This window comes from Pseudonaja textilis, chromosome 3, assembly GCF_049901715.1.
Source record: "Pseudonaja textilis isolate UNSWEBS1 chromosome 3, rPseTex1.2, whole genome shotgun sequence".
Lineage (NCBI taxonomy): Eukaryota > Metazoa > Chordata > Lepidosauria > Squamata > Elapidae > Pseudonaja > Pseudonaja textilis.
The window spans coordinates 101,248,028-101,273,283 of NC_141992.1; the positions used below are offsets into that span (position 1 = coordinate 101,248,028).

A 25,256-nucleotide genomic window follows, 5' to 3' on the forward strand; every position below is an offset into this window, starting at 1 on the left:
ATGACTGACACAATTTTACAACCTTTTTTGTGGTGGTCATTAAGCAAATGCTGTGGTTGTTAATAAAACACAATTTGCTATAGGCCAGTTTTGTCAAATAAACAGAGGTAATGCTGGCTTTTGGCAAAACCATCATAAAACATGGGGCATGTAACTTCCATGAATTATTTAGGAATTCCTGGAAGTATCTGACTTGATAGAGCCAGAAATCATCTATTTATTTAAATAATTCTGCATTTATATTATTTCTTTTTTCTTTAAATCTGGTTTTGTCAACTTTTCTTCTACTAAAACATGTAAACTAATCTTGACATTTTTATTAATTATATTTTTGCTCTCCTGCAATCCCATAGACTCCCATGGAATCTGCTGGAACTGCCCTTGGAGGTTACCTAGTCCAATGCCCTGCCCATGGCAGGAGACCTTATATCATCCTAGACAAATCGATGTCCAGACTTTTCTTCAAAACCCTCTGCAGAGATGCACCCACAACTCCAGGAGTCCAGCTTTTCCACTAATTGTTTTCACTGTCAGGAAGTTTCTCCTGAGTTCCTGGTTGAATCTCTCTTTGACAAGCTTCCATCCATTGCTTCTTCTCCTATCCTCAGGAGCTTTGGAGAATAAGTCTCCCACCGCTCTGTGGTAGCCCATCATGTACCGAAAGACTGCTATCATGTCACCCCTAATTCTTCTCTTCATTAGGCTAGATGTGAGGCCCGTAACTGGATTTTGGGCTGACACCATGTGGAAGTGAAGGGGGGAGTAACAGAGGGAAGTTGGTAGACAAAATAGAATAGCTCTCTGGTGAGTCAGAGGCATTCCAATGGCTGGCCAGCCCCAGGAGGAGGAAAGAGTTGTAACCAGGCAACCAGCTAGTATCCAGATTGAACAATGTGATTTATTGTTTTTAGAAGATTGGAAACTTTTTCTTTTAAGGTTGTGAAAAGCCCGGGAAAATTCAGAATTGGCTTTTCACCAGTTTGTATCAGGATGGTATTTCCAATAAAAATTGTTCTTTGAGGAATTGAATTGCCTCAGAATTCTGATTTGCAGTGGCTGTAATTCCTGGAACATTGACACTAGAGATACTTTAGCCATTCCTTGTATCCTGCAGGCCCCTTATCATCTTAGCTGGTCTTCTATGCACTCTTTCTAATGTCTTAGTATCCCTCAGAACTCTTGACAGTTTTATAAAAATATGCAACCTTAAAAACTTACAATCAAAACCAACAATAGACCCCACAAAATATTGGGGAACAGATTATATTGTAGCTCCTTTAGATTCCAGGAATTATATGTAAAGACTGGTTAACATTCAGTGTTATGGAATTATAGATGAAACAAAAGATAGGGTATGTCTCATATACCAAAATAACAACCTCTGTTTTCTATAGCTGCTTAAATGCTGTCTTCTTTTGAATCAATCTGTTCCAAAGCTGATCCATTGCTATTAAGGAATAGCAGAATCAATTTTAAAAATCCAAATGGCAGTATTGTTCCTTTGTTAAAAATAAAGACATTTCTGACAAATTAAACAGTATGTGCTATGCTTTAAGGTTCTGTGAGCAGGAATGCACTTCTTCAAATGCTGCAGATTCTCTCTCCCTCCCTCCCCCTCTCTCCACAGGCAGACCGTGCACAATGAGTTCAGGAGGGGAAAGAAATGGGAAAAGTTGGTGATAGCCACAATCAATAATTATTACTGAGCACTTCTGGGAAAGATAAGGCAAACTGCAAAATCGCTGTCACTGGCAGGTCTAGAGTGCTAGGAGAGGAGGGAAAGCCACATTGTGGTTCAGCACATTTAAGAAGACACAGAGTTCACATACTTCCTTTCTTAATCACCTTTGTAAATTTTACTTATTGTTTTTTTGATATTAGGAACATGTTAGGCTAAGCCCAAGAAGGACATGGAACAGTTCAGCCAGAGTCAGTTCTTTATTTGCCTACAAATAACAGACAGAATTTTGCCGAACTAAAACCTTATTACCCTCAGCCTAACAGATATACCCTGGAGATTCTAAGTAGGGGAAATTCTAACTTGTGTCTTCTGCCAATCTTTGGGCTGTGGGACCACTTGTATCTCCCTTCTTTCTGGAATGTGCTCTGCTTCCTGGCAAACTGCCACCTCACTGTAGTGCTTCACACCAGCTTCCCTTCCGGTCATCATCTCTCAGACAATCTTCATAATGGCAAGTTTATTATATTACGTGAGTTTCCTTCAATCCTTAGCAAAATAAATTTTGTACAAGTTTAAAGACTTTTTTAAAAAATCTCTCTTATGTAATAAACAGCAAGAGGATAGTTAGAATGTTGATTTTGGAAATTTATAAACAGACTAGAAGTTCAGGTAATTTGAAATAAAAATTTGAAACTAATTATTAGAACCCTTCCCATAGGAAAATGCTGCTGTTCTGACTACTTGAAATATAAATTTATGATAAGATAGGATTTTGAATGTTGGACATTTGAGGAAATCAGATGGAATTAAAAATTACAGTTAAAGGAGAACTTAAATTTAACTTACTAATACAAAATGGAACAAAGAGACCCAAATGTTAATTTTAGAAGTGTCTACCATTATAGACAAGCTGTGTTTGAAAGAACATATGGAAAAGGATTAGCTTTACTAGATAGGACTGAGTCTGATTTGAAAGAGGATCTAAAACAATGGACTATGGGAATGATGTGGAAGATGTTGCTGCATTGGATATTCAAATGAAATTGGATGATGCCTTACCAAAAAAAGTGTGACAAGAATACCTTTCATATACTGAATTTATGAAAAAGACTTGTTAAAGTTGTGAACAATTTCATGAGAAGGAAATTCTCCTGAGAATTTCATGAGAAGAATAAATGAGAAAAAATCAGGTTCCAGGACTTTATTTGAGAGGATTAACTAATAAGATTGTTGAAAGAAAATGAATATAAAAAGTTCGAGATTGTTGAAAATAAAAAGGAATGTAAAGTGAAAATAGTAGCTGGAATAGGTATAGAAACAATAGGAATAGAATAGAATAAAATAGAACAGAACAGGAATAACTTTATTGTCACTTTGAATGTACACTAATCGGCATACATTAAAATGAAATTGTGTTGCAAAGGGTCACCACCTCCAATATAAACACACATAAACATAACAAAATAAATAAATAAATAAAAATTATTAATATACCCACATATAGTTGATTTTCTGGTCAAGATTAAAATAGATATGTTGTTATCTCTGGTAACCGTTAGTAGACTTTTCCTCACCCAGCTGAACAATGAGACCTTAACGATTTGTTTACAAAGAAGAGATGAAATATGGGAAGAAATAATTTGTTGAAATTTAAAAGAAAGTGATAAGTTACTAAAATTGTTTATTCTTCTTAATGTGACAAGGGAATCATATATAGAAAAAGAAAGAAAAGAATATATCATACTGTATTAGGATTCAGTATATTCAGTCATTTAAGAAACACTTATTCTTTCATATTTCTATCTGGGGGATCAACAGTACCTATGCACTCTGTATATTTAATCTAATCAGTCATTCAAAGAACACTAAGACCAGGGTCTGTTGGGCACTGCTCTCTGGTGTTCCGAAAAGATAGCACACCAAATATCCTTACGGTATTCTAAAATGAAATCCAGTCTGAGTTAAAAACAAAAGATGGAGAAGTCAGGGATTAATGAAAGGAGAAAACAAACATCACCCTGTTCCTACAAACTCATTTACTCTTTAAGAGAGTCCTGATTATCTTCTCAGTAACCACAAGTCTCCTACTTCTGGAAATACCTATAGACAAGCTGTGTTTGAAATATATGGAAAAGGATTAGCTTTACTAGATAGGACTGAATCTGATTTGAAAGTGGATTTAAAACAATGGACTATGGGAATGATGTGGAAGATGTTGCTGCATTGGATATACAAACGAAATTGGATGATGCCTTACCAAAAAAAAGAGTGACAAGAATAACTTTCTTATACTTATACATGTGCTGGTAAGGAGGGAGTTTGTTGTGAATAAGCCAGAGTTGTGCGTGTTCAGGTTTTGTTGATGCTCTAGTTCTGAAAAATTATTATGGCATTCATAGGCAGACTGTGGAACAACATTCTGTCAAAAATGTTGTCTTCTTTGTGACTTTCCATAGAAGTACTATATATAACAAGGAAGAAGGTAAAAAAAAAAATCTAGATTAATAAATGCACCATGGCTCCTTTTCTCAATTGTGACTTGCTTTGTTGTGTTTTCTGTGACGGGAACAATTTGCCTTTTCATTTCCTAAAATGCAGGTCTAAAGCTTTGTTTACTAATTGGCCATTCCTTTTCAGATTTGGAGCAAAATCCAAGAACAGGGGGACTGTAAGACATAGTTCTGCCCTGAGAAATGGCAGGAAAAGCATCATATCTTGGCACCAAAGCCTCTATTTTCTGCTCTTTTGGGCAACAAGAAGAAATAACATGTTGTCAGCCTCTTAATCCCGGCAAACTGAGAAATACTCAGTCACCATATATGGCTGTATCCTACAGCCAGAAAAGAATTCCACTCACCATGGGGATGTTGAATTATTGTAAGGAATTCAGCACCTCAATTTAGCTGAAAAAAAACTAAAAGACTGAATAATTGCATCATCCTGTAAAAAACAATCAACACTATGTAAACTGGGCATCCAAATGGTACAGTATCTGTCATACTTACCAGGTAGACCAAATGAATCATGACCAAATAATTATATTTTATTATAAAGTTACATTAACAAACTCTTGCAAGTCTGAAAGCACAATTCTGCCACTGTCACCTTTGCAGCCTTGTAACTTAGGGTGGATCCCCCCTGAGCCTTTTGCTCTGTCCTCTATACAGTTGTGGCTATACCCTCTTACCTGACCATTCCCCAAGGCCATTCCCATCTATCATTACACTATCTCATTAGAAAAATGATTTTAAAAGGCTGCTAAGCTCAAATATATATAGCATAAATATAATTCTTACAGAAAATAATGTTGCAAGTTTTCTTATTAATGAAAATAGATATCTTAAATGTTTCTAACACAACCCTAGATGAGCATCAAGCATTTAACGAAAAAGAATTTATTTATGTTTTACATTTATATCTTGCCAGAAAACTTCTAGCAATTTACTCTCATAAAACAGCAACCATGATATTCTTTAGAAGTCAAATATATTTGCTGAAAGTACCCCAGATAAAAGTCTGAAAGCAGTGCCTGAGATATGCATACAGATTAGGTTTAATAGAAAAAGACATTTACTGGCCGACTAAATTTATACATAAACTTCAGCAAAAAAACTGAATATCTTTTAACAATGACTTGTTATATAAGTCATAATGTAAACATCAACACATGCAAACCACATTATGACATATTGTTGTGCACATATTGCTGGCCGCTGACTGATCTCCTAATTCTGTGATAATTTCAATGACATGACTTGAAGCCCATGATAACTGGAAGCTAATACACTGCTCAAAAAAATAAAGGGAACACTTAAACAACACAATGGAACTCCAAGTCAATCACACTTCTGTGAAATCAAACTGTCCACTTAGGTAGCAACACTGATTGACAATCAATTTTACATGCTGTTGTGCAAATGGAATAGACAACAGGTGGAAAGCAGAGGCAGTCAGCAAGACATCCCCAATAAAGGAGTGGTTCTGCAGGTGGTGACCACAGACCACTTCTCAGTTTCTATGCTTTCTATGCTACCTCTGCCTTTGTGCAAGGAGGGACAGGAGGAGCCCTGCAAAATGACCTCCAGCGGGCCACAAATGTGCATGTGGCTGCTCAAATGGTCAGAAACAGACTCCATGAGGGTGGTATGAGGGCCCGACGTCCACAGGTGGGGGTTGTGCTTACAGCCCAACAGCGTGCAGGACGTTTGGCATTTGCCAGAGAACACCAAGATTGACAAATTTGAAACTGGTGCCCTGTGCTCTTCACAGATGAAAGCAGGTTAACACTGAGCACCTGTGACAGACGTGACAGGGTCTGGAGACGCTGTGGAGAATGTTCTTATGTCTGCAACATCCTCCAGCATGATCAGTTTGGCAGTGGGTCAATAATGGTGTGGGGTGGCATTTCTTTAGGGGGCTGCACAGCCCTCCATGTACTCGCCATAGGTAGCCTGACTGCCATTAGGTACCGAGATGAGATCTTCAGACCCCTTGTGAGACGATATGCTGGTGCGGTTGGCCCTGGGTTCCTCCTAATACATGACAATGCTAGACCTCATGTGGCTGGCGTGTGTTCCAGTTCCTGCAAGATGAAGGCATTGATGCTATGGACTGGCCCACCCGTTCCCCAGACCTGAATCCCATTGAGCACATCTGGGACATCATGTCTCGCTCCATCCACCAACACCACATTGCACCCCAGACTGTCCAGGAGTTGGGGGATGCTTTAGTCCAGGTGTGGGAGGAGATCCCTCAGGAGACCATCCGCCACCTCATCAGGAGCATGCCCAGGCATTGTAGGGAGGTCATACAGGCACGTGGAGACCACATGCACTACTGAGCCTCTTTTTGACTTGTTTTAAGGACATTACATCAAAGTTGGATCAGCCTGTAGTGTTTTTTTCCACTTTAATTTTGAGTGTAACTCCAAATTCAGAACTCCATGGGTTGCTGAATTTGATTTCCACTGATAATTTTTGTGTGATTTTGTTGTCAGCACATTTAACTATGTCATGAACAAAGTATTTGATAAGAATATTTCATTCATTCAAATCTAGGATGTCTTATTTTTGTGTTCCCTTTATTTTTTTGAGCAGTGTATAACAGATAATCAGAGTTGGAAGGGATCTTGTAGGTCATCTAGTCCAACCCCCCCACCCATATAATAAATAACTGTACTAAACATGAAATAAATTTGTATTTAGATTTTAAAACAGTATCCCCTTAAAATTACAGGATTATATAAGGATAAGTTCAAATATAAAGGGTGAGGAATCTCTGGTCTTGCTGAACTACAATTCCCAACAGTGAAACTTACCAGAAATGTTCAACATTTATAAATACATAGATTTGCCATTCCTGATTTAGTTATAGGATCATAAAAGGACTACAATGATATCAGATAATAACAACTATAGTTAATGTATGGAATTTATATTCCCTTGTAGTATGTTCACTTTTTCTGAAACACATATGCTTAGAACAGGTCTTTCATTATTTCTACTGAAAAATTAAGCCTGTTCATTAAAAAATTCTAAACTAACTCTTATACCTTGAACATTTATATGACAAAGTTTTTTGAAAATGGAATTAATTTGATAGATGGTCTCAAAATTATTATTTCACAGTAAAGGAATTCCTTGCCAACACAGGAAATCTGCTAGAAGAGATTTCATTCAAACAGATCATTCACTTAAAACTATAATCAAGGAAACTCCAATCTTTTAAGGCAAATGCCTACAAAGAAAAATACTGTAAATTCTGGGGCCATTAGACCATAAAATGTAAGAAATTGATCTGGGATATTTCTATTAGGTGCTCAAAAATATCCGAAGGTGACAGAATCTTTCAAGTTTTGCTATTCTTTTTCTAATTCTAACTGTAGAGTGGAAAACAAGCTCATTAACGAAATAAGATTTCAATGATACTGAATAATATCAATAAATATTTCACACTTTGGGGGAATTTCAAATCTTTTTTTAACCATTATGATTTTCAGCTCAGCTTTCTGAATTTCTTAAAATATTAAAATGGTTTCTTTGTGCTAATTGTGAAATATTGTCATTTTTAAAATATCAGCTTAATCCTATTTTTTATTATTTAGAGCTACCCCTTGAATAAAGAAATTGAAATGATAATTCAAATATAGCTGATTAATGTAAAACACATGTGCAAACATGCAAATATTACGTATTAAAAACACATTAGAAATATAACATGGAACAAGCAGTAATTATGATATAGTCCTTTCCACACAGAGATTTCAATGGCAAATGAAAAAAATATAATTGGAGGATGATGTCCTGATTTAAACAAAATTGGGCTGCTACTTTAAATAGAAATGTAAAATATGGGCATAAAGTAATCTTCTTTGTGCTTATTTATTTACTATATTTGTATGCAATCCATTCCCCAGAGCCTCAGGACAGCTTACAGAAACAGAATTAAAACAGCAAAAATAAAATGCATTAAAACAATAAAAATTACAATTTCTGTTAGTAATTCTATGCTAGTTATTCAAACAGAAGAGTAGAAAATACTTCAGCTGTGTTCCTAAAGTACTATAGCTGTGGAAGGTGACAAAGAACAAAGAACTTGCTAAAGGGAATGCACAGTGTGTAAACTTTCCTGTTAAGGAGCTTCAGTTAAGAGTTTTTGGGCAGAAACAAATTCACAGCAGTGCAAGTGAAGAAATCTTCTTGATACATATTCAAGAAAGGAAGACGATTATACAAGCAGAATAAATACAATTGCACACATTCTACCATTTGCTAGACATTTCTATCACTTAGCACACCATTAGCAAGTCACATTTGCTGCTTTTAAAATAGCATTGTAGCACAATAGCACAATTTGTTATTCCAAGTTGTGCCAAGAAATTTAGATTCCTTTCGTAACAGGTAGAGAGGAAGCTTTGTAGTCAACCAGAAAACAGTTTGTTTATGGCCAACCATATTCAGCTGATGCCAGTTACCAGAAACAAAGCATGTAAATTATTCATTCATTCATTCATTCATTCATTTAACAAATATATGTAGCCACTCATCTACCAAAGGTACTCTGGATGGCAGAGAGAAATAAAGAACAAAAGCTAAAATTCACAAACACTTAAAAGGAAACTTAAGGACTTGGAGCACAGTAGCTCACGTGGTTAGGATGCTGGGTTGGAGATTAGCAAGCCCAACTGTTGCTGCATGGCAGGGTCATCCATCCCCTGTGCTAAAGTGATCAGCTAATCCTTTCAACCCAGAAGCGCCTTAAACAGTACCTCCAATAGGAACGGGATAGGAGGACCCTGACAAAAATCTTAACATCAATCCATCAGGCATATCCACACCCACAATTCCAATAAAACCCCAATCTCATTGCCTGGGGTAATAACTAGATAATCACAGCATTCCAGATCAGAAAGACAGAGGCTGTCCGTATCTTAGAGGGGAAGCTGTTGCATAAAATGAGAGACTGACAAGCTTCCAAGGATCCACAGGAGAACCAGAGTTTGCACATTTTGCCTGATCTAATAGGTTTGGGGCGGGGGGGACGGGACACTGGGAGGGACAGTCTAGCAAATAATCCGGCTTCATGTCATATAAGGCTTCAAAGTGCTAATACCCTGAAGGGCAGCCAGAAGCCTACTGGGAACCAGTGCAGTTCAAATAACAGCGATGTCACATAGGCATACTGGGAAGTAACCAATACTCCCTTATGCCATTCCATTATGGGCCAGCAGAAATTCCAAATGCTTTTCAAAGGTAGCCCCATGAACAGCATCCTTCAATAGCCCAACTGGAAGGTAATTAAAATCTAGGATATGGGCACAATTGATACACAAGATGACCTAGGATGTGGACGCAACTGGTACACGAGATATGCAAAGACCTTCCTAGCCACAGCTGCAAACTAATTTTCATGCAGGAGCTGCACAGGAGGACCCCCCCAAAACACATCATCTCTGATTGGAAGAGCATTACACATCCAACATTGATAGAATATCACTAAGATATTTCTTTGTTCTACATTGCCAATATTCCTTCTTAACTATGAAATGCATTCCTCATCTTCAAAGATAATAGAAGTTTCTTAACATAGGAGAGAACCCCAGTATGCCCCAGTGGCATTTTAACATTTTCACCAAGATCAACAGAAGCGTAGAGCCAAGAAAATGTCCATGCTACATAACTATCGTTGAATACTACAGCTAAATATGTGATAATTAGTCCAGGCAGGACACAACTTTGAAATCAGTCAAAGAAACATTCTTATGTAGAAGTCACCTTGCAATGGGTTCTCATAACTACAGTATAAATATCATCAGACCAACAATGGATTCATTTATTTGCTTGTATTTTTATAATTATTTACATCCTGTCCATTTTCTCAAAGGTCCATTTTCTTAAAAGTCTCAAGGAGATTTATCAAGGAAGAACAATCCAATAAAAACAAAAATCTCAACAACTCAATTAACTCAAGCAAGTTTTATATTAGACACCATCTGGAATAAATTTTCAGTGCCTTTTTTTGAAGGCCAGAAGATTGAAGATATCCTTATCTTAGGAGGCAGGGTCTTTGAAAGAGAGAGAACTCCAATTAGAAGGCACTTTCTGAGCCCCAGCCCATTCATTTCTTGTAGGATGGGGATTCTCAGTGTACTATCCCTAAAAGTTTGTAAGGAAAAGATGATTCAATACCTATTTGGGTACAGCTTTTAAGTTGAATTAGAACTGCAAGAAAACCAAATAATTAAACACCAACAAGTAAAATACAGCTGAATATACTAGTCTCAATTAACTGCATTCTGGATCAGTTGAGGCTTCTGAACTGTCTTCAAAAGCAACCACATGTAGAGCATATTACTGCAGTCTACATGAAAGGTAGCATGGATAATGAGCATTTGGACTTTTTGCTTCCAAAATGTGTTCATATTAAGAAAGAGCTTAACAAAATAATGATTCACTGCAATTTCTTGGGATTAAAAATCAAAGGAATTACAAAAAATGCTTCATGATCACTAATAAGGGATTTTTTAAATAAATTAGATGAGAGTACATTCTCTTTTCTATGACATTTTCCAGAAACCAATTAATCAAAACAGTAAACAAAATTATGCGCATATAAGCAATATGCACCAAGGTACTTCTGTAGAGTTGCTGAAGGGAGTGAATACAGAAAGATAAGAATTTTACAGAATTACCTTACCTTTAAGAGAGCCAGGGCTACATTAAAGATTACATTCAGACCCTGCAGTGTAGAGAAGAAAGAAACAAAAAATAGTATTCATCCAGCTTGCAAGGGATTTACCTAGGTAAACAATACTCATACTAGGATTGTGTCAAGGTTTTTGTAGATAAACATACAAAAAACAATATTTTAAAGGATTTAATCGAGTAATTCTCCATCCCATTTCTCACCAGCATGTGCAGGGAAACAAAAGTTTATGGGACTAAAAAAAAAATATCAATCAATTCCAACTTCAAAGTTGGAATTGATTGAATTCAAAGGCGAGAAATGTGAAGGAGCTGGAAATCAGGTAGGCAAAGAAATGCCTGGGCAAAGGCATCTGGGTGATGGTGGGTGTGGCAAGCACTGCAATGGAAAAATGGGAAATGGAATGGCCGGCCAAGGAAAGGAGGAGGCCACTTTCCCTCTTTCTTCTCCCTGTTCCTCCTCCTTCCCTTGTGCAAGCCACTCCATTTTCCATTTCTCCATTGCAGTGCAGCGCCCAGGATCCACTTTGATAACAGGAGGGGTAATTTAACAACCAGTTCACCCAGGGTCAGGTTGGCTGCCACGGGAGGCTCATCCCGCATCTGTGGTGGAACTGGAGGACAGGAATGGGCCACACCTCCCACGACAGCCAACCTGCCCCTGGGTGAACCGGTTGTTAAATTATTTGATTCCCACCACTGAATCAAATTATTAAGCAATCCTATAAATAGGTTTTAAAATAATGCTTGGAAACAATCCTAAGGAAATTTTATCCACTAGAGGTCAGAACTGTAAAAGTAATAAAATGAATGCTGAACCAATTTGGAATAATTACTTCAGATCCTCACAAAACAATAGTCAAATATAAAAGAAGGAAAGTAATGGCTTAAAGACAGGCACAGAACTTATTAATCTATTGTTTAATGATCAGCAGTTTCTCCATAGCTCATTTCTCTTTCCCATGTGTAGGAATTTGCAGAGTTCTTTTTAATATTTATGATACTCACACGCTAATCTTAAACAGAGTTGTTCTACACTCGTTATAATCATGCAAAAATACAGGCAGTCCTCCACCTACAACCACAATTGAGCCCAAAATTTTTGTTGCTAAGTGAGAAATTTATTAAGTGAGTTTTGCTCCATTTTACGTCTTTTCTTGCCACATTTGTTAAATGAATCACTGCAGCTGTTAAATTAGTAATACAGTTGTTAAGTGAATCTGGTTTCCCCACTGATTTTGCTTGTCAGAAAGTTCCAAAAGGTGACCCCGAGACACTGCAACAGTCATAAATGTGAATCAGTTGTCAAACATCTGAATGTAAATCACATGACTATGGGGATGCCGCAATGATCATAAGTGTGAAAAATGTCATAAGTCACTTTTTTCAGTTTGAACAGTGAACTGTTGTATGTTGAGGACCACCTTTAATTCTTCCTTTTCCCCTTTCCCATTCCTACATTTGATGAATCCTGTTTGTTATATATTACTTTAAAGCTAAAATTCTTCAAAGGCCTGTACAGGATGCATTTAAAACACCACCATGTCTGGATTTTTGTAAAATCAGGATTTGTTGAACAGGCAATAGTGGCCTAAATTTGCACATAAAGATATAGTTTTATATCACATAAAGCAAAACAAAACCAAAAAGAAGCATGTACACTATGGGTTAACATGTATGAATCAGTCCAACTGATTAATCAAGCAGGCTACACTAAAGAGATTAGACTACATCAATTTCTGATTAATCAAAGCAGGTTCAACTAAATTATGTATTCTGTGTTGAATGCTACTGGAAATGAGACCAGTTTTGTACTAACTCTGAACTTAGCTGAACTTTAATTATGGCTTGTTGAAACAAGTCAGATTTATAAACTGGCTGCATGGTTCATGCCATGTTCTGTTCACGAATTATCATTTGCTAAGTTGGACAAAGAGCTTTGACAGTAACCAGAAATTAAGGTAAAACTTTCCCTCCTGCCAGAGCAGAGTTAGGATATGCAACTGCAACATGTGCAAATGCAAAACTTGCTCTGACTCATTCCTTTTGTGATTTTTTTAAAATGAACTTTTGTACTTTTAACTATCCTCTAAACAATGAGGAGTTTGATTCAGACAACTGAAACAATTTTTATAATAAGTGAATGCCTTGAGTTAAATCATTCCATTGTCTAAACAGGGACAGCAAAGGATTTACTCAAATACAACTTTAAAACAAAGCTGAAAAGAAATATTGGTGGAAGAACAACTCAAACTAAAATAGGACTAAAGAATGATGTGCAAGAGGCAGTGCACCTCCATCTAATAAAAGAAGCAATCATCCTTGTAACTATAAGCTCATGAAAAATGACAATTCATTTCATGCAAAGCAAACTTCTTTATGGATAGAAGGTAATTTTACCTCACAAAGTAGTAAATCAATTATGTGGAAGACCATACAGAGTGGAAACTTGGCAGTGAAGAGGGTGAGAAACCACTGGGAGGCATACATATGAGCTTCAAGATTCTGTTCCACAAAATGGTTATATAAATCAGGCAGCTGTTCCTATGGAGAACAGTGAAAGACAAAGATGAATATAACTTTTCTTCTCAAAGATGTTAAATGCATTATCAGAATCTAAATTAAAATGCACCATTTTCTTATACTTATGAAGTATATGCTTATACTTCTGCTATATTTTTAAGCCAATGTTAGGAAATATTTGTAGAATAAACACTTCAGTAGTAAACATGAAGATCATATGTGTTTCATACATTATGTATGTTATTTATGTATGTATATTTCCAAATACACATACAGGCTGCACATTAATTATCAATACCTCAATTTTCATGGACAGTTGAGCATACCACATCCTATGTACCTATGGTAGGATATGTTCACTATTCTTTTAGCATATACTTTTTCTAAAGCAAAGAAAAATTCCAGGTAATACCTGCGTAAGTTTCTCCAGCTGATAAAATTTTCTCCGCAAACCTTCCAAATTGTTTTTATACAGGTCCCGCAGGCCATAGTCATACATGATCTTCACTAGGATACAGAAGGCTTGTTCTTCAGGCATCTGCATGGAGACCATAAATATAAAGTGACCTCCAAGAACCCTTCTGTAGATGTGTTTATGCTATGAATAGGCAAAAAGAGAAAACTAAAATATGCATTCAAATAGCTTTCAGTCAGGATTTTGTACCTGCTGCTTGTTGTGGAATTGACTGGAATTTCTCAAGAGGGTATGAATTTTCAGAATTTAAAATAACATGGGTCTTCCATATATTCAGTGAGTTCTTATAAATGTGCTTTTTTGTAAAAACGAAGTGCTATAAAAGGGAAAAAAACTATCTAATATTTAGGGATAGAACAAAATAAAACTTATCTCCTAAGTAATAGACTAATCAATCACTAATCAAAATGATTTTAATAGTATGTTGCTAATTGTGTATAAAAATACAGTGATTTAGAATTCTGTAATTTAGCAAAGCATAACCCATTTTTCCCCCCTATGGTCTGCAACTGTGTTTGAATTTCAAAAATTCCCTTTGCTTTGAGAGGCATATATTGTGTAGAATATGATTAATCCTCTCTTCTCAGTGGCCAATTGAAAATATGCTCCAGAATGATCTGGCAATTTCCTTACCTGGGACCAAGCGACAGACTTCAAGTCAAGACAAGATTATCTACTTTCACATTTAAAGAAGCAAACAACCTCACATAAAAGGAATGAACAGAAGTCTTTCCCCTATGAACAACCAAACAAAAGTCACTCCTGCCTTAACAAGGAGAAAGGCTTCCTTCTTTGACGTAAAAGCTTTTTGTATACACCAAAGCCTGGCTAAAAGTTTATAACAGGTGAAAAGAAAAGGTGTCTTTAACATCTACTCCAAGGACTAAATTTCCCTGAATTTTGAAAAGTAGGAACATCTACTTATTCTTGTAAGTGCCAATGTGAGATTAAATAGGTAGGGAAATGTACAATTAGAAATTTGAAAGGTGGAAACAAACATTTCATCTGCTTGTCTGATTAGACAACGGTGTTTCTTTTTGTAGTATACTCACATGCAGCAGAAGAACAGCAGCAAGAAAGGAATGACCTTGACAATAGCCAATTTCTTCATCGTAAACTGAATATGCCTGGAATTAAAAAGCATATTTGATTGAAATTGTAAATTATTAAATTTCATGGTCAACTGAAGTGACATGGCTCGCTATGAATGACTTGCTTTTCTTACATTCTACCATAAAGATGGCAAATGCTAATCTGAAATATAAAAGCTTGAAAGCCATTTTCCCACGCAACATGGAAATTTATTGCTCTAAATTCATTGTGTGCATGTACTTTCCATAGTATAAATTACAGCACTTTAAAAAGCATACCATTTTGTCATTCATTTCAAGCATCAATCAATCACTTGAAACAGCCACGAATACACTGAAGGAAATCAGCTTTTAACTGCTTTTTAGGAGACAGGATTCAATTTTTTTATCTCCTAAAAATTAATCTCAGCTTGTGAAAAGCATATGAAAGAGCTAATTATGCCCTACCAATACCATACATACAAATATGTGCTTTGAAGATGGGATCTAAAGCCCCGGAGAATCAAATCAAGCCTGGCATCTAAACAATAATAGTGCTTCTAACAAAGGTGAAAGACTACAATCAGTTGGCACCCCTACTGTTGTCAGGCAGTGAAATGCCTCTGGCAAGTGCTGAGGAAATAGTCTTTACTGAGGCAGAATGAGCTTGGAAAACCTCAGGAAGTCAAAACAATTCACTGGCTATCTTACTAGCATTCACAATACCTCTTGCAATTCATTGTGCTGGTGGGGGTGGGAGGTGTCTCTACTGGGTTAAAGCAGAAGTGACAGCGCTAAATCCTGCCAATACACTTAGCTCTAGTCTAGAACATTCTGGCAGTGTTCTAAATATTCACAGGAAACCCTGAGATGCACAGAATTCACGAAAAGCAGCATTTTGTGATTTATGGCATACCAAATGGCATTTTAAATTCATTTGAAAGAAACTGGTATTCTCAGAACAGGTGGTGCTTTTTTTTTTTTTGCTTGTTTACAAATAACTGTGTCCTAGTAATAAATTATAAGCACTGGTCACAGACAAACTGAAATGAATATTTTTTAAAAGCCACCTAGATACAATATAATTTTTCCTTCTCGTGGTATTCAAACAACAAGGAATGATACCTCAAACTGAGTATATTACTTGTTCTGAATTATTAATTCAACTGTAGAGATTCTTGTTCATTCATTCCCTGTCCTCGCTCCCATCATGACCACACATTACTTTATATAGTGCCTTTTGTTCTTTAAATGCCTCATTTTTCTGAGAATCTCATCTAATTATGCAATTATGACTTGTTTTGCTTTTCCCTTCACCTCAAGCTTTTCACTTTTATACCTCTTGCATACCCACTGAAATGCCTCTGTATCCTGCCCGACTCTTGCCGTATCTTATACCCACGCACATCCCCTTGAACCTCCCCCAACCCTTGCCTGCGCTCCCTCGCGGTCACAAACCCCTCATCTTTGCACACCATTCACTATCCTTACTGCACCTTCCTCACATCACAATGCATCCTTGCGCATCCTCCCAACCTTCCTGGGCCTCTCCTGTGCATCGTCATGTATCCTTATGCACCCTCTCCCTTCACACACCCCCTTGCACCCTCATGTAGCCTTCCCAAACTACCTTCAGGTCCCTTCACATCCCTGCACACCGTCCTTGACCCTCACCAACACTCCCTCAGACTTATACCCTCTCCAACCCACTCTGTGCCACTCAGACACCCTTGCACCCCCAGCACCTTCCCCGATCCTTGCTTCCCTTGCATCCCTTGCACCCTCCCTGACCCTTGCTGCACCTCAGTCCTTGTAGACCCTTGCACACCTTCCCTGGATTACACCACATGTTTTGTACATATCCCTGCCTCTCCTGCATACAGTGCCTCATTCTGTTCCCTATCACTTAGCTGCCTGGTGGCCTCTGACTTCCTGCTGGCTTGCCACACACTTTGGTTGTGGGGAACCAGTAGATTGTTGCCTTGCCATGAGACTCACTTAAAGACAGCAACTGGAACTGCAGGGCTCCCTAAAGGTAAGTGACATGGTCAAACTTTACAACCACTTTGCTTAGCAGAAATTCTGGTTCCAATTGTCATTGTAAGTTGAGGACTACCTATATTTCTTCTCCAGATTGCACATGGTGGTTTTCTTGCAAGATCTGGGAAGATGGCGTCTTCTAGGCCAGCAGTTGCCTCACAAAGAGCCAAGTCAGTAGTGGGATTCCACATTTTTTCCTACTGGTTGTATGAGAGAGAACGCGCGGAGCACTCAAAAACCGCCCTCTGTGTCAGCGCTAGTGAGGTGAGCTGTTTTTTAGCTCAGCTGAGGTGCAGCAATCCACTCTGTTGCGTGAATCAGCTGAGCTAAAAAACAAGGGAATATAGGACAGGAGAGGGCGGGGGCTGGTGGGTGGGGACAGCCAGAGGTGGTACTTGTCCGTTTTCTGAACTTTCCGCTATCAGTCCGAACCGGCTGAATACCATCTCTGGCCAAGTACACCTTGTCGACAGCAGCAGCAGCAGCAGCAAGAAGACGATAACAGTCAACTGGGGTGCAGAATGCAGGGTGACCAGGGTTTTGGAGCGGATAGATGATAGTAAGGGCAACTACAGCTGCCCTGTAATGGGCTGGGGTGGCTGAAGCTTCCTGGGGTAGCAACAAGACCCTTAATGCTGCACTGCTGGGCCAAGTTGGGACCGGGCTTCACACTGTACTGCAACTCAAGAAATTCTTGCAGCCTCAGAGCCATGGTGCACCAAGAAGACCCACATTGCTAGGGCTTCCTGGTGTGCTGCAGTTTTGCACCATACTGCTGGAGCTTCCTAGGCATGGCAGGTTTGCACAATGCTGCTGGATTAGAATGGAGGGCTGAGGTTTGGGGAGTTGGGGGGAGAAGGGCCATGGCTTCCTGCTGTAGCTCAGGGCTTCTTGCAGCCCAAGAGCTGCAATGTGCCAAGAAGCCTGAGCCACAGGGTATTCTTTCCTCAGACTCTCTGTACTCATACACGTGCATACATACATCCCACATCTTCTTTACCCAGCCTCCCCAAGCTTGCATCCCATTGTAGCAATCCCCAACTTCCACACAGCTATGTCGGGCCTTCCAGGACAGCACCTTACCCTCCTTATCTGGAATTCCCTTTGCTTTCCCCTTAATGACCTATGCATCTGGAGTTACTATGGTAACTGAGATTGCCAGGCTTGTCATCACTGTGTTACATGACATCATGTTTTATGATTGCTTAGTGACTAGAAATTTACAACTGTGGTTGTAAGTTGATGAATACCTGTATTATCCTAGTAATACAGAACCATCTTCTCTAGGTAAAACTGATCCATCTAGACTGTTCCTCCTCAGTAGGGATGTGAGCCAGAAGACAAGGCTATTTTATTATGGCTCTCTCCCAGTGGAAAAGTCTATTCTCAGACTTTCAGCTGGCATCCTCCCTGATGATATTTAGGCAGGCAGCGAAGCCACAGCTGTTTCATAGAGCTTTTAATCTGTCATGTTAACCATGAATTTTCTACTAGTTAACAGACACTCCGTCAGAGTGTGTGTGTGTGTGTGTGTGTGTGTGTGTGTGTGAATATTTTATTATAGTTATTGGGTTTTTTATTATATTTGTAAAACTTTGGGAGTCTCTTTAGGAGTCCAAAAGTGTATTGCAGAGTCCATCCAACCTTTCCGACTTTGTGGATCGGAGGGGGGAGGGGGAGGAGAGGGGATGGTTCCATGTGAGTGGTGGACAAGAGCATGCACACGCTGTCAGCGTTCCCGGGAACCTCCATTCTGATCAGTAACTCCGAGATAAGCATAATCTCAAAAGTACTTTTTTTAGAATAGCACCTGGCACATCTGTGGAATTTCGAAACTAAAAATTTCCCGGACTTCCCACAATGTCCCAAACTACAAACCATCCCCTTTTCACTCATCATCACATCACATGAACCAATCCCAAACTAAGTTCCTTTTTTTCCTGCGCCACACTCTTTGACCTTGAACTAACGAAAGAATTCTATTTTGTCTCCTAAGAGCTACTCAATTAAAATCACTCCCCTCCTACTTTCTCAAGCTATGTGGCAGCGATGAATAAGGATTCCAAAGCTGACACATGCACAATGGACAAGCACGTGTATGCCCAACTCCATTTGCTTGGCCATTGCTCCTATAAATGAAGTACGTGCATCCATGCTTGCCTGCTGCTCATGCAAATGGGGATGCACGCACATGTGACCCCCACCACTTCTGCAGCGCAGTTCTGAAAGGCTCAAGACCCAGTAGTGGGCCGCATCCTGGAGGTTGGGGACCCCTGGTGTTCAGTACCAAAAGGGAAACAAATCAGCCAGTATTTAAAATACCTCTACATGGAAATATAACCATCTTTGGAAAATATTCAGAATCTAGGCACCCTTCTATATTCAGCATTTTCTCAGCAATTGTCACTTTTCTTAAGTTTCATTTTATAAGAACTGCAGTATTTATTTGTATGTATAGTTATATTCTCTGTTTACTCACTAAATATTTTCATCTTTCTTCTACCAGGACTTTTGAGGTAACTGAAATTCATTGGTTTTTTTTTTTTTTTTTGGCAAAGAATAAAGTGCAATCATTCTTAAGAGTATTCTGGTTTTTTTTTTTTTTTCTGGAAAGATGTGGCTTTGTTTATTAAGTATGTGCCTCCCTACTATTTCAGTAAAAAAATCCCACATAATCTAAATAGCTTAAAAACCAGTGTACATAGCTTAAAATAGCTTAAAAACCGGTGTTAAACTCATAGCCCGCGGGACAGATGTGTCACGTGCTGGCCACTCCCACCCCCATTTAGCAAAGGGGGGAAAAGTTGTGATACATCACATGACGACAACATGATATCACAACTTTGACACCTCAACTTGCAACCACAATCGAGACCAAAATTTATGTCGCTAAGTGAGAAATATGTTAAGAGTTTTGCCCCATGTTATGAAATTTTTTGCCACATTTGTTAAGTGAATCACTGCAATTGTTAAATCTGGCTTCCCCACTGACTTTGCTCGTCAGAAGGCTGCAAAAGCTGATCACATGGCCCTGGGACACTGCAACTGTCATAAATATGAGTCAGCTGTCAAGCATCTAAATGTAAATCATGTGACCATGGGGATGCTGCAATGATCATTAGTGTGAAAAAGGGTCATAAGTCACTTTTTTCAGTGCTGCTGTAACTTTGAATAGTCACTAAGTGAATTGTTGTAAGTCAAGGACTACCTATACAATAAATAAATAAATATATAGTGTATATCATATTAATAAACATTACTACAAAATCACAATAACATTAGCAGCAGCACCAAGTACATCCCAAATGCAGATACCCTCAGTATCAATTCTTGATTTATTTATTCATTCATTAAATAGCTGACTTTTTACCTGTCTTCATAATTTTTAACAAGGATGATACTGTGGTATCTTCTATTTAGTGGTAATTTACATAAGAAAGTGAGAGTAGTTGAATAAATTAGATCTTTCCAGTGTTTTCTTTTTAAGGTAGAAAACAAGAGGAGAAATCCATAACTATCTAGAATGCTATTACGCAAGGGCTAGGTTTAGGGTTCCCCAAAATGCTGCTGCCAAATTGCAGTTTTTGGTGTTCATGAATAAACAAATGAATAAATAGGGAGGAATCATCCTAGTTCTATTTCATTAAATATTAATGCAGCTACATATATTTTAGCCCAATCTATTTCACTGTTCTGCTGCTGCCTATTTGAAAGTATCATGGACTCCAGAATATCATCCAAAGGCCTGTTGTGTCTGAAACCTGAAAAGCTATTGTGCACCCTAATCTATATAGGAGTGTAGTCAGAGGTGGGATTCAGCCGGTTTGGACGAACCAGTTATTAATTATTTGCGCAGCTCGGAGAACCAGCTAATTGCACTGCTGGCTGGCCCCGCCTGCCCCAGTCACTCCTTATCTCGTCTCACTCACCTAGGCCACTCACCTAGAGTCACACCCATGGCATAGCTGCTGCTGCTACTGCTCTCTGATTCCTTCGCCTGCCTCGACCATGCAGCTCAGCTGGTCTCTGCCTGGTGAGTTTTCCTTCACTTCTCACCCAGCTGTTTCCCACGTGGATCCTGTGGCCTAGCCCACTTGTCTGCCTTCCCCACGGCCTTCCACATGGCGCCTGCAACCCATCCTGCTTGCCTGCCTTCGCCACTGCCTTCCCCACAGCCATCCCGCTTGCCTGCTTTCCCTGCTGCCTCCCACAGGTGCCCGCAGCCCAGCCTCTTTTCCTGCCTTTCTCGCAGTTCCCGCGGCCCAGCCCACTTGCCTTGCGTTCCCCACTGCCTTCCATCTGATCCCTGTGACCCAGCCCACTTGCCTGACTTCTCCACTGCCTTCCCTGCAGTCCCCATGGCCCAGGCCGCTTGCCTGCCTTCTTAGGTCCTCCTTAATAAGCTCCAAACCATTGCTGCTGCTTCAAGCCTGGCTCTGGCTATCAGTGGGCTTGTTAAGGCATGCAATATGCTACCACTAAGCTCCTGGGTTCCTCACACAAGTGTGGAAGAATTTGAGTCCGATTGTGAGAGTTCACTTTTCCAAGACCGGTACTAGAGGAAGACAGAGATCAGTGTGTCTTGCCTCCCCATAGCTCTAAGTCTTAAAAAATTTGGGGGGGGGGGTGTGTTGTGCATGTGGGGTGTTGGGTGATTCAATGCCTGGAGCGAGAGGGGAGCGCAGGCTGATTGGACACGGAAGGCGTACCAGACTTCCAGCACTTGTGCGAGAAACCCAGGAGCTTAGCAGCAGCATATTGCATGCCTTAACAAGCAGCAGCAACAGTTGGGAGTTTGTTAAGGAGGACCACTCTGCCCCAGCCATGCGTTTTCCAGCCCAGGCTGCTTGGAGTGAAAAGCATGCAATATGCTGCCGCTCACAGGATTCCCTGCACGAACTCTGGAAGAAAATTGGCTGATGGTTGGCTGCAGGCAGAGCCGGGCTTGGAAGAGCAGAAGATGGACTTCAGGCGCAATCCCACCCCTCAAGCTCCCAATGCCCGAACTGGTGAGCTGGAAGAGAGATTTGCCATCGTGCTGGTGAGTACGGACCGAGTGGGCTTTTTTATTTTTCCCAACTCTCTATCCTGATCCAGCGTGGCTCAGACAGCCCAAAAGAAAACAGGGCGTTTCCATCAGCCCTTCTCTTTTTCTTCCCCTAGCCTCCTTTTGCCAGCATGTGCCAGGCAGGCTTGGCAGGCAGCCGTGATCTTTAGATGGGATTTTATTTTGTCAGAAGTGAGGGGAAAGGGCTCCGAATGGTATGTAGGAAATTGCCCTGTTTCTGCAGCATCAGCCCACCTGCGTGGCAGCCCCACCTTGTGAGTGACGTCGAGTTGACCGTGTCCACTCAGTCACATGACCCCAAGCCACACCCACCCAACCACTCACTAGGAAGAACCAGTTGTTAAATTACCATATTTCCCACCCCAAAAAAGTGGATGGAAATGTCCGTGCATCTTATACAGTGAATATTGCGGTGGGGGAGGTCAGCACCGATCAGCTGTTCCAGAACAGGTGACAGCAACAAACGAGCAGTGGCAAATGGGCAGCAGTGGCGAATGGGCGGCGGCAAACAGGCTGCGGTGATGGCAAACGGGCTGCAGCAAAGGGGCCACGGCAAATGGGCCGCGGCAAACGGGCCACAGCAAATTGGCCAGATAAATATTGGAAGGATGCTGGTAGACAGAGGCAGATTTTTTTTTTTTTGCTTCTTTTCCTCCCCAAAAGCTAGGTGCGTCTTATACTCCGGAGTGTCTCATACTCCAAAAAATACAGTATTTGAATCCCACTACTGGGTGCAGTAACCAGTTATGTTGTGGCCAGGTTGAATTGGACTTCTGGGGTGAGGAGGGTTAGGTTAAAAGGCAAAATGGAAAGCAGAATATGACTAATATTCAAAAAGTAATTTGTCTTTTTTCCCCCCCAAAAAAGTGTTCTCAAATAGGTTAGGACTATATTTCACTTTTATCTTTTTCATAAATTATTAACAAACTGCCACACATACAGTATACTGAAACATATTGAGGTTTCTCAATATAACTAAAATAAATTGTTTCTGATTAACAGAAATTGCTAACTTGTGAGTGTGAACAACAGGCCTCACATTAAACTGTTTCAGCCACAGGAGTCCAAGCAGCTGAAAATCATTACTTTCTGCCAATTATTTTGGTTTCCTGGGGGAAAGGTATCTGTACTATACATGCAAGCAAGAAACCAGGTCACCAATATTATTTCATAATGTAGTACAACACAGAAAATCAATAATTTTACATGATGGAAACATTGCAGATCCCCACTATGCTTTCAAAAAGGAAGATCCCATTTGTTAGCCCCTTCTAAGTGCCTGGAAAGGTTTAGGGCCAGTAAAAAAAAAATTAATAAGCATTTTTTTTAATTAAACAAATTTTATTAATTTTCAAAGACAATACTACTGATTCTGTGGGAGTGGCTTGGTGGGCGTGGCTATGTGGTCATGTGACTGGGTGGGTATAGCCTGGTTGTTATGTGGCTAAATAAGCATAGCTAATTTAGCAGTCCATTTTGCCAATTTATCAGTCCATACACAGCAGCCCCCTTTTCTCTTCTTCTTTTTAATACTGCATGAAATTTTTGCTCTAGGTTTTTTTTACTAGGGGGGAGAGGTTAGCAATGCCTGGGCATTTCTGGGAATTCCTCCTCTGTGTTAGAGGCACCAAAATAACCAAGATGATATAAGGTCTCCTGCTGGAGCAGGGGTTGGACTAGATGACTAGATGACCTCCGACGTCCCTTCCAGCCCTGGATTGCTGTGCTGTTTCAAAGCATCCTCTAAAGCTGTATCTAGTGCCAGGGTTTGTGGTCCTTCCTTCCTCTCCTTTTTCTCTCCCTCCCTCCCTCTATCCGTCCATCCATCCATCCATCCATTCACTTTCCCTTTCCTATTTCTCCTTTCCCTCCCCTTCCCCCTCCTTTTCTTTTTTCTTTTCTTTCCTCTCCTTTCTTTCCTCTCCTTCCTTCCTTCCTTCCTCTCTCTCTCTCCCTCCCTTGAAGGCTTACTTCTCCCTTGAAGGCCCCCCTGCACCCTATTTTGGCCTTAGTAAGCCTCCCTGCAGTTACCTGGGAGCCAAAATAGGACACTGGGGGGAGGACTCCTGGAAGGGGAGGGGGAGGGGCCAGCCAGAGGTGGTATTTGCCAGTTCTCTGAACCAGTCAAAATGTCCGCTACCGGTCGCCAGAACTGGTCCGAACCAGCTGAATACCACCTCTGTTCAGGGCACTTAGAAGTATTAATTAAGGAAGATAATGTTCAATTCCCTTTCCAAACTGACATTTGGCCCTGCACCAAAAAAATGGACTCCTTTCTGTCCTCACTAATACTCCAGGGTTGTTCTAGCATCTGGCCCTCACCTCTTAGGTACAGCACCAGTTTGATCCGTGGATCTTTAGGGGTCCTGTATAAAACAGTCCCAGTGCTCTTAATAAATGTATGTTTGTTTTGGAAACTAAAATTATTTTCCATTAAAAAAATTGTTTACATTAACATGTAATGAGTTTATTGTTATTATTTTTAAATGAATAAATATTTTAAAATCGTATCAATTTTCATTTCTATTATAGTAAATACAATATCAATAGATATAATCTACATTTTAAAAAAAGATCTTTGGGATCTTTAGTGGTTTTTAGGAATGTAAGAGTCCCAAAATTAAAAGAGATGAGAACTGCTAGGCCAGAATACCTATTGATTTAGTGGGTGGGTCCTCTGTTGGGTGATCATTTCAGAGATATTTCCTTACTTAAACAAAGAATCAGAATTGCCACAAGTAAACGAAAAAGCAGTGGGAGTGAGAGAAACTTCTGACTTCCTCCTGGTTTCCCCATTGAATATCCTTGTGGGAAGCTGGCAGGGGACATCAGAAATCTCATTAACTACTTCCCCCCCCTCCCTCTCTTGAATTCCTGCCAATGCCCCCATTTATTTTCCTTGTGGGAAACTTTCAGGAAGAAAGTTAAGCGGAGAAGCCTGTAGGAAATTGCAAGTTGAAGGACAGCCAGCAGATAAAGTAGCTGCTGCCAGGCGGAAGAGAGAGTGTTCCTTCCACGGTTCCTTCCTCCTTCCTTCATTACTTCCCCCTTTCCTGTTCCTTTCTTCCTCCCTTCTACTCTTCCTTCCTTCCTTCCCTCTCTCCCATTCCCTTCCTCACTGTTCTTGCCTTCCCACCCTCCTGCCTTACCTCCCTCCCTTGAATTTCCACTGGCTTTTCAATTTGCTTTCCTTGTG

At 39.7% G+C, this 25,256-nt stretch overlaps 1 protein-coding gene across 1 annotated transcript in view; it reads right to left on the reverse strand.

Moving 5' to 3' along the window:
• The window catches only part of RABGAP1L (RAB GTPase activating protein 1 like), a 169,612-nt gene that overhangs the window by 51,704 nt on the left and 92,652 nt on the right, over positions 1-25,256 (reverse strand). Inside the window, exons 14-17 of the mRNA XM_026703343.2 lie at positions 14,935-15,009; positions 13,820-13,945; positions 13,285-13,428; positions 10,877-10,918 (exon numbers count right to left, since the gene is read on the reverse strand). Coding sequence (XP_026559128.2) covers positions 10,877-10,918; positions 13,285-13,428; positions 13,820-13,945; positions 14,935-15,009 — 387 coding nt within the window. The remainder of the gene's footprint in view (positions 1-10,876; positions 10,919-13,284; positions 13,429-13,819; positions 13,946-14,934; positions 15,010-25,256) is intronic.